The 10,806-nt window shown below is 41.6% G+C and overlaps 1 protein-coding gene across 1 annotated transcript; it reads left to right on the top strand.

Annotated features, from left to right (window-relative positions):
* Positions 1-4,316: 4,316 nt before the first annotated feature.
* si:ch211-198a12.6 (uncharacterized protein LOC563253 homolog) lies at positions 4,317-10,341 on the top strand. The gene is made up of 2 exons (XM_036547450.1): positions 4,317-4,450; positions 7,260-10,341. Exon 2 carries the CDS (start codon positions 7,392-7,394, stop codon positions 8,997-8,999), a length of 1,608 nt encoding a protein of 535 aa, XP_036403343.1. The 5' UTR covers positions 4,317-4,450; positions 7,260-7,391; the 3' UTR covers positions 9,000-10,341.
* The last annotated feature ends 465 nt before the right edge of the window (positions 10,342-10,806 follow it).

Here is a 10,806-nt window from a genome sequence, read left to right as displayed (position 1 = left end):
ATCAATTCCATGTCTTATAATGCAACTACATGTTCCTACTTTTCCTTGTAGACATTTTGCAGGAATAAAACTAAAACAAACTTTACATACATTTTTGTCTCATTAATCTTGTGTTGGCATGATTTAAATTGGAAATTGTTGTTTTAGTAAAATCCTTTGAATCAGTCCAGCAGCAATTTAGTAAGACATTTGCCATACATTGAGTGCATACTGTATTAGTTTGAGTTGGTTCTTTTTGCTCAGACTTCACGACTTGCAGTATCATTTTAGTCCATTTCGTAGAGTATTTGTGTGCGAGTTAAAACAACGTTATTTTTGGGGTTCATTAGGTTGATGATACAATATCGCCGTACTATAGCCTAATTAATGAAAGCAAACAGCGCATCTTTTGGCTCAACCGTCATTAAATCGAATGTCCTAGGCTAGGTAGCTTGCAGGCGAAGATGATGACTCACAACCTTCTCTGAACAGAGATGATTTACTTAGTTTTTCAGAGTCAGCCAAAACCGAAACTTGGCGGGGTCTCGTCTGCGTAAATTCGAACACCTGTTCATTTTTATTGTCACCATCATTTAATCCAATATTATTACGTATGACATAATCACTTAAACGTAACGTTCTGCATAAATATGTCATCTTTGAGAAATTAAGTACCAACTTGCTTGAATTAGCTTGCCCAACTACAGAAGCATATAAGCAGCAGCTGTATAGCAAGCCATGTATAACCTATCCGTTTAAAACAGTTTACTAGCTATCTGTGTTACACGCCTATCTAGCTATAGCTGGTTACATGTTATGATTAGCCATCTGATTACAGTAACAGGCAAGCTAAATAATAATCAGGAGCAAAGTAATTAGTTAATTTGCCAAACCGTTACTCCTGTCAATACATCAGAATTTTTCTTGCTAGCAATAATTGGAAACCATTCGTTGGCTTGCAGGCAAATAATTGACCGTTGTTGATTGCTAAGCAGAATATTTAAAATGTTGTATAGGGACTGACCAATAAATACTCAACGAGCGGCGCCTTTGTTCTCGAACAATTCTGTCACAGAATGTCATTGTTATCGACTGAGTGTGTCCCAAAGTGAACATCTTAAATTTCCCGCCTTTCCCTTCCCCCATACTGTTCGCCGAGTCACTGGTCAAGTTGAAAATGTTCCCGCTGAGATTGCCCCGGGTGTATGGCACAGGGCAAGGAAGCGCGGTTTGGGACGCAGCGCAGATTGTCTAGGTTCGCGCATGCAGGAGGCAATGTATGTGTTAACAGAAGGGTAGGCAAAACTGATAAAACGACCAGGGGAGCACAGAGCAGCTGGAAAGACAGATTGCATGTATTTTCATCTGCTTTGAGAGATTTAAATGATAAAAATGCAGATAGGAAGCTATACAAAAAAGTGAAATTTTTATATGTATCGGTGAACAACAACTTAATGACAGTGATTAAATGAGAGACACCGAATTGTGTAGAATGACTGTAGTCTATTTATAGTTTATAGTGCGAAAATCTGTACGTTTTCATTGACTTAACAGGCACACATTACACGCATCACGTGCCTTTTCCCAAATTCTGACAGGTTCCAATGTTACGCTCTTTCAGCAAACTATAGTATAGGTACTAACTGCACAGAAAACGGATGGTAAAGTGACATCACCCTTACGCAATCGAATTCTTTTTACACGATTTTTTTCATGTTCATTAATTTCTATGTACAACACGTGGACATAATTTAGGATTGAATACCTTTGTCCTACCGTCAACTCACTCAACTCACATTCTGTGAAATGGCAGGCCTTTAATAGGTAATGAATTTGTGATGAACCAAAAACCAGTGTGTTTGTCTCAGCTATGTACAGTGCTGGCCAAAAGTATTGGCACCCCTGCAATTCTGTCAGATAATGCTCAATTTCTCCCAGAAAATGATTGCAATTACAAATGTTTTGGTAGTAATATCTTCATTTATTTTGCTTGCAATAAAAAAACACAAAAGAGAAAGAAAAAAAAGTCAAATCAAGTATCAATTTACACAAAACTCCAAAAATGGGCCGAAAAGAAGAACACTTACTTAGCAATACAGCTAATAAATACTACCTGCTGTTATTACAAGTAGTGTTTTGTTGGAGTATGTTTACCTGTTACTGAAAACATATAAAATATGTTTACCTGTTATTATTTAGTAACCATGGATGCTTTATCAGCAGTTTTGCAAGACACCAATACAATGCTTTCAAAGCATAAGAAAATGTTTAGCTGCTGCTCTATTGTTCAGTTTACCAATCAGTTAAAAGTAAATGAGCTACACTGTCATGATAAGCCTACATACTCAGGTATGCCATCCGCAAGATGCAGGATGGCATGGGCATACTTTTAAAAACAGTAAATGTCAGGCCCTTTTGGTGTTGCTGTACAGGTATACAGTATATGTTGAAAGCGCATCAAGATTAGAATTAGAATTTAGAATTGTTAGTCCTGTGGTGTGGAGTGTTATGATGATGTTGGGGGGGGGGGGGGGGGGGTGGTTGTGGTAGGGGGTCAGTGTTTTGTGGAGTTCAGTTCAGTAATGGCTCTGGGGTAAAAGCTGTTTTTGAGCCTGGAAGTGCGGGTCTTTAAGGCCCTTGTAGTGCCTTCCAGATGGCAGCAGAGAGAAGAGGTGATGGCAGGGGTGAGTTGCATCCCTCAGAATGCTACTGGCTCTGCAGAGGCAGCGTGATCTGAAGGTGTCTTCCAGTGAGGGCAGGGGGAGTCCAATTATTTTCTGGGCTGTGTTTATGACTCTCTCGAGAGCTCTCTCCTGTCTGCTGCTGTGAAGTTGGCATACCATGCTGTAATACAGTATGTCAATACACTTTCAACAGAGCAGTGGTAGAAGGACATGAGCAGCTCCGTGGACAAGTTGGTCTTCCTAAGTGTCCTTAAAAAGTAGAGCCGCTATTGAGCCTTCTTGACCAGAGCAGTGGAGTTGATTAATCTAGATCATCTAACCCCATCACCTGACCTCAGATACAACTTAATATGACCACACAATCAATTGTCAAACATGGAATTTTTGGATAGCTGTTTTCATCATATTCAATCTGTAGCTACATCTGTTCATCATAGCTCATTGTAAATCATTATGGATAATACTAATTACTGGTGTGAAAACATTCGATCATAGGTTTTTCCCTTTAACCAGGCCAGTGAGAAATCGGTTTACATGGATACGCTTGGAATAATTAAAAAAGTCTAGTGCAGTGTGATTTGCGCTACTTTAATCCTAATGATTTCCATTATTCATTTAACTCCATGTGTGTATGCTTGTCTGCGTACATTTGTTGTCATAAGTTCATCAGCATGTCATTTTAATACTGAAAGCACACTACAAGATGACATAAAATCCATACTAAAAGGTATACCAAGGGTCCAAGTTACATGGAAGAACTGACAAAATACAGGGTATTGAATGTTTAGTGTGTGAGCAAATGTGTTAGTTGTAAATTATTATTATACTGATACTTTAAATGGCAAAACTACATGTGCAAAGGTTTATGTATTAGAACAAGAATATGAGGTTTGGCACCTGTTGCCATATTTGTATGTGCAAGGCATTTTTGTTGGAGTTAATAACTCAGATTTACTTATTTTTCGTAGATATTTGTACTGAGTTAACATTTGTGTGTTCTAGTAACTTGGCCTGTAATGCTGAAAGCATTTTGACACAGATGAACTACACATTGGGTACTAAATTAAATGTTATTGTTTCTTGAATCTGTTTTTGAAGTAAGTGAATAGGATATATACAATCATGTGACATCTCTTGCATGAGTGGAGGTGATCCAATCCCTCTTTGGCAATGCTTGTCGCATAAAACATTAATTTGCTGTGAATATTCACCCAGAAATGGTAACACACAGGCATATACATGCAGAGCAGCACTCATTGACAACAGAACAAATAGCCCTTTCCTCTTTTGCCAGGACATATGACTTTTTTTCTATTATATAGATTAAAAGGTATCTGGGTGTCACCATTAGATATGGTGCAAAGTGCTATGGTTTTGAAGATTGGATTAATTTAAATTATCCTATTACTTTGTTGTTATTAAAACATTTAACTATTTAATCCAGTGTTTTAAAGAATTTTCACGACAAGAGATGCAATGTATGCAATAACTAGTAGTATTCATGGTATCACTGCAGGTGGTAGTTTTTGCTGTTTGACGTTGCAGCGTCTACCGACCTTATACATCCACACCTGTAGGTGGCAACAGTGCGTCTGCATGACGGAGACTTGCCGTAAAGCTTTAGCCTGACTACTTCAACACTATTGGCGCCATTGGATCAGTGGCGCCAGCGCTGCTGAGAGAGGAAGACGGAGGAGAGGCGGACGGGTGAAGAAGTCGAGGAAGTCGACGCGAAAAAAAGAAATCCACAAACTTGTGCAAATCAAAAACAATTAATTCCAACACCGGTAGGTAAATCTACAAATAACCAAAATATAACAACCATCCACTGATCTACCGCCGAATTGAAATGATTTTCTAGCTCGTTAGCTAGCTAACATGGCTGACAAGCTAATCTTAGCCAGCTAGCTGGCTATGTGTCCGTTCAAGCCGAGCACCCCTTGTCCTCGCAGTTTTTTCTTGCTGTTAAAATCATCGTTCGTGTGTCGTTGTAGTTGAAATTTGTCGGGAGATTTGGATTATAGAACTATTGAATTATAATTTTAAAACGTTGAACACCATGTTGGATTTTGTATTTCATGAATAGCTAGCTACTAGCAATGATGGAAGCTAGATAGCCAGCTAACTAGCCAGTACCTAGCACGCTAACTAGCTGGCTAGTAGCTAACAAAGTAGGCCATGGCGCGGCAGTGTGGGCAGAAAACCTCCGAGAAATTGCGTTGCACGTGAAATTTGATTCGAATTTTTTTGTCTGGGCCTCCAGTTCTTTCGTAAATGTCAATTATACTGCAATTGAAATGTGTGGAATTTCATAGTCGTTCTAAATTTAATTCAGATACACCTCAACGATTATCGAGACGCATTGTTGTTGATTATATAAGATGGTGCCGCCTTTCCCGGGCTTTTTTTAGCCGTCGATCTCTGCAAAGGTTTAGCCGTATTAGTGAGGCCTCCTCCCGGATCCGCCACAATTGGTGCTCCGGTAGCTGTATTGGACATTCCCGCGGTCTTTATCTCGAGTATCGCCACGAACATTAGGCGATGATCCAAACGGCAGATTTGCGCCCTGAAATGCGCTTTGAAGGGCGGAAGTCGGTGGCGGCCATTTTAGGGCTGTTCCTAACCGAAGTGGCATACCTCGCTAAGATGCCCACTCCGAAAGGCCTGTGGTAAATCCTGCTCTAAGTCTCTAGGTCCCAGGTTTAGCAGTTCTTTTTATACCCCATTTCCAAGTTGCATACCATCTTTGCAATGTATAGTGAACGCGATCAGTGTGCATCACATCTGCGCCACGAACGATATTAATTGTAGCTAACTAGCTTAGTAGCTAGCTGGCTACTAGCTACGTTTGCTAGTTAGCTGGCTAACTTAAGATATATGGCTAACATAACATATCTTGTTTGCTATAAATCACATATTATATTCATAGGGCCAGAATTTCTCAGCTCATTAAAATGATTACTTCTGTTCTCACGCCAAATCGCACACGGTCCTCTTAACCAGATTAGTCAACCATGTTAACTCGGTATAGGCAGCCCGTCCGGTGCAGGTGCGCCTTCGGATTGATATTAGCAAGCTATCTGAGCGAGCAGGGCTGCTATTAGCTAGCTAACGTTAGCCAGCTGGGTTGCCATTAGGTATAAATATACATTAGCGAGCCCTGGCGCTATTAGGGAGCCGCTAACTAGCCCGCTAGCTGGCTAATGTAGCCAGCTAAGTTGGCTACGTTAGCTAGCCAGTTAGCTGACTAGCTTAGCTAGGTTGCCGCCGATTTCGCTACCCCGCTTTAAATTGGTGCACGGGGTGCTCTGTAGAAGTACTCTAAGTTTAGCTAGTTACTAGTCGCCAAAATGTCATCTTTGACGACATGCATCTTGTAACTGGAGGAACGCCATGGGGTTCATTAGGTGAGATTTCACGTGAGATTTGCTTAACGAATCAACTTTAAAGCCATGGTTCATGGTTAGTTAGCTACTTGCAGTAGGACCGGCTTGTCTTGGTAGCTCCCCTCCACTGCGGGGTTTTCTGTAGTAGAGGTTGAGTGAACACTTAACAGTATGTAACATTTACACTCAAGGCAGAGTGGATCTTTTAACGGAAGCGTTGTCCCTATTTGAGCTTGCGGCTATCCTTATGCAGATGCCTTTGTTTTGAAAGATGTGCCATGTGAAGGGGTTAGTGCGGACACAGCGTGTAAAGGCTTAACATTCATTTTAAATCAACCAGATGTCAATGTCTCGTGTTGTGTAGCACACTGGAGAGCTTCACTGAAGAAGGCTGCAGGATTAAATCCCAGCTAGAGCATTAGTTAAATAGCTGACTGTATATATGCAAAATACAGAAATGTAAGCCATGCAATTCAACCTGGCTGTTTAATGTAATGAGCAAAATTCTGGGTTAATAGAAAAACAGAAATTTATCACAATTATTAAAACACAAATGGGTAATTACTGGAAGACAATTGAAAGCTAGTTTGTAGTTTTCAGAAATCAGTTGGAGGGAACAATGTGTATATTCATTCTTTTTAGTAAATTAAGGGTAATGCCAAATGTTTGAAATGGATAACTTGGGTATAGACATCTAGTGTGAAAATGGCAGATGAGTAGTCAGACAAATACCTTGTTGGCTTAGTTTACTATATTATAGACTGGCATTACAATCCTTCACTGTTAGCCTCAGTGCCTAGTGTGAAATTAAGGGACTCTTCTCTTAGCTGAATAATGCAGGCCATTTAACTAGTGTCCCTTTTGTTTGATCTTTTGTCTAAAAGAATTGATAGCACAGTTGGCTTGAAATAAATCCATACATGAAATCTGCAACCGCATATGGTGAAAGTGCTACTGCAAAGTGAGTCTGTTTGTAAACTGAAATTTCTGGAAAAGTTTAATAGCATAATAAAGGTCTGTGTCTTAAATTTGACTTGTATGCATGTTCATAGCATGGATGTATAATGAACTACATTTCAGGTACTCAAAGGATGTGCAAGACATCAGTCAGAGCTAGAGTTTTGATTTTCTTGAGGGAGGTGGCAGTTTTAGTTGAAGATAATGTCATTCTTAGTTTGGTTCAGTCCTCTTGTGTTGTTCCTTTTACCAGAAGCTGCATTACTTGATCCTACTCTGCGCAGAGGTGGAGCACGAGGCGACTCAGTCGGGGGAGAGCCAGAGCTTGGCGGGCTACTCAGCACCGGACGGGACCCAGGCAGCCAGTGGACTGGAGTTTGTACTGATGGCAGAGTCAGAGACTGAGTGTGACACACCGGGACTGGATACACTCGGATCGGAGTGTGTCATACCGCACAGCCAGGTCAGTGATGTGCACTACGCCTCCGGATCCGAGATCATGGCCCTAGACGAAAAGAGGGAGTCTGAGCTGGGCTCCATCCACAGCCCAGATCTTACCAAGATCCAGGGCCTAGGCGCAGCGGAGCTTGGCTCCGTGCCATGCGTGGAGACCGACCAAATCATAACAGAGACTGATCATGACTACACTAAGGCCGAACAGCAGACAGACCTGCAATGCTTCAGCGCCGCAGACATGGGTAATCAAATCAAGTGCGTGTCCAACGAGACACTGTTGGGTGATCTCATGAAAAACGACAAGGGTGGGCCGCCTCAGTGTGCCGGCGAGCTGACCGTGGAGTCTGAGAACGGCGTGGTCATCCACGAGGCGCAGGGCCTGCAGTGCAATGAATGCGGGGAGCTGTTTACCAGTGCAGCCGAGCTTCATCAGCACTATGAGATTCACAAAGCGGGGAACCCCTACAGCTGCATCCAGTGTGGTGAGAGCTTTGCTGTCGAAGCCAGCCTAAAAGAGCACCAGAAAATTCACCTAAAGGGGGTAGACGTAGTTGGGAAGGGTTGTATTGATCCGTTCAACTTGAAGCCGCACCAGATCATCCACACAACTGATAAGCCGCATAGGTGCTCTGAGTGTGGGAAGAGCTTTGCAGCGGCGATCACTTTGAGAGAGCATATGAAAATGCATACCGATGACAAGCCATACAAGTGTGCACAGTGCAGAAAGAGCTTTATCCGACGGCGTCATCTTAAAAAACACCAGGAAATGCATGCGCGCGAGAAACCATTCAGCTGCTCCCAGTGTGGGAAGGGCTTTGCTACCGCATCCAATTTGAAACAACACCAGAGAGTCCATGCGGGTGATAAGCCGCACAGATGCGCTCAGTGCGGTAAGAGCTTTGCCGCAGCGAGCACCCTGAGAGAGCACCAGCGAATTCACTCGGGTGAAAAGCCGTACAAGTGTAATCAGTGCAGGAAGACCTTCGTTAGGAGGCGCCACCTCAAAAAGCACCAGCAGCTTCACTCTGGTCAAAAGCGATACAGTTGCTCACAATGCGAGAAGAGCTTCAACCACTCCTCCTCCCTGTCGAGACACCACAAATCTCATTTAGATGAAAAGATGTATGGCGTTTCCCCAAGTGGGAAAGGCCTCCCTTATGGGGCCTCACTGAAACACCAGAGAGATGAAGGTGAAAAACCATACAGTTGTAGCCAGTGCGAGAAGAGTTTCAATCATTCGTCCTCTTTGTCAAGGCACCAAAGAGCTCACTTAGATGGTAAGACGTACAGCTGTAATCATTGCGGAAAGAGGTTTAATCACTCGTCTTCCTTGTCGAGACACCAGCGAGTTCACTTAGAAGCTATGAAGTCATACACCTCTCCTCCGACTGGCAAGGCTTTCCCCCATTCCACCATTCTAAAACAACACCAGCAACTGCTTGAAAGCGAAAAACCATACAGGTGTTCTCAGTGTGGAAAGGGTTTCAACCATTCATCCTCTCTGTCAAGACACCATAGAACCCATTCAGATGTATGAGCTTGCAGCTCTGACCAGTGATGAACGATTTTTATGTACGGTCCCACTAAATAGTTTAGGCAACCATAACAGCTGTACCCAACGTGGGAAGACTTCCTTTTATAAAAATAAAGTTGCAAGTTTAATTTCTGTGTAAAAATTAGTCAGTTGTAGCCAGTGTTGGAAGATCTGTAACCCTTTGCTAACAGCTTGAGTTCTTTGATGAAGCATGATCCTTAAAGACAGGAGTCGGTAAGAATTTGAGCTAATCATGTTTGGGGTAATTGAGAACAGAATTAGCCTGTGAACCCGCTGACAACGGTGCTTACAATTAGCAGAGCCCCTGAAATGCCTTCAGAGTGCAAGTCATTAATCTGAGCGAACATTTAAAGGTATGCAATTAAAAGGATAAGGAAATGTCTTCTGTAAATATTTTATAACCGTTTGTGTGGCGGGTCAGGAATCTTTTTAATACCGGTTAGTATATCTTGCAATGTTTTTGAGTTCTGTGAAGACTCAGGTGGTGAGTAGTTGAAGCGGGTGTAAATAAGTGATTTTACATAGGTGAGTTAGCGTGTATTTGAGTTCCAAACATGTAGCTTTATTCTGGACCAAGGCCCAGGGCGTCTCTTATTTAAACAGAGCTTTTTTTTGTTTTGAAGCATGCTTAAAGCTGGACACCGGTCAGACGTTTGCGATTTTCAGTACGTTGTCAGCAAAGGGTTATGGTTTCATCCAGCTTCAAAATAACATGGGAGTATATATATATGTGGTTGGGGGGGTACTAACTAAAATGGAAGTGTGGGGAGAGGGTTGTGAAGCGGCTGATTTAGGAATCGGATTCTTCCGTTTGCGGTAACTATACAGCTGTACTCTGTGTCAGATGTAACGCAGCTTGTACAGAAAATGGACAATAATGACCTGCGTTTGAAACATTTTCGCCCAGTGATCTTAGTGCTCGTGTGCTCACCTCTCGCTAACATTGTGCGTGGATCCATAGTAGGCCGCAAGCGCCATACCAACGCAGCCCCAGTCAAAACTGTGAGCCAGAAACGAAGTCTGTTGCCCCATTCATTTGATCAGTGCTGTGTGTTTCTCACTAGATTCAACTGATTTTCAGATGTTCTAGCCTGGCCGAAACGCATTTGGTTAAAGGAATCAAGTGCTAGATTTTTTTTTTGACACAATTTAAAGATTTACATTTGACTTGCGTCCTGAATTTTCCTTCTACCAACTCGTTCTAGCCAGTTGTTTGGTATTACACCAAATGTATGTCACCAATAAGTGATTGTGCATATTTACAAATGTTCAAAATATTCCTTGCTCTTGCTTTGGAAACTAAACAAATTAGCAATGTATAGCATATAGTTAACTTATATTCTGACTGCATTACATTCTACAAGCTATCCAATTTGACATAGTAATAGATTGTAGATTATACTTACCAACAAGTACAGAGTATATAGCTTGCTTTTACTGAAGAAACTTTAATTTGAATTCTTTCAAATTTTCAAAATTCCATTGGTTTGCGCTTTCTACGTACTGTTATGTGTCTGGAAAAAAAGATCCTCTTTTACAAACTGATGTATTTTTTAAAATATGGTTTGGATTATTTGAAAGGGAAACGAACAGAATATTGTTTTTATGGGAGTGAACGTTGTTGATCTGGTTTCTTTCGTTGAGAAAATGTTTTTTGGATAACAGTTGTGCTTCAATTAGTAGCATAGGCTTATTCATTGTGTTAGATATAGGTGCCTTATTGCATGCTGTGTGTAGCAATGTATGCTGAGCTGTCAATGAGAATATTTGTAAGGTTTTTTGCAATCTC

The sequence above is a fragment of the Megalops cyprinoides genome, chromosome 15 (genome assembly GCF_013368585.1).
Source record: "Megalops cyprinoides isolate fMegCyp1 chromosome 15, fMegCyp1.pri, whole genome shotgun sequence".
Taxonomy (NCBI): domain Eukaryota; kingdom Metazoa; phylum Chordata; class Actinopteri; order Elopiformes; family Megalopidae; genus Megalops; species Megalops cyprinoides.
Note: the sequence above shows the minus strand (reverse complement) of the source record. Positions and strands in the feature narration are given on the sequence as shown.

Coding starts and splice junctions, on each gene's coding strand:
- si:ch211-198a12.6 (XM_036547450.1), top strand. CDS start 7,392: ATGGCAGAGTCAGAGACTGAGTGTGACACACCGGGACTGGATACACTC.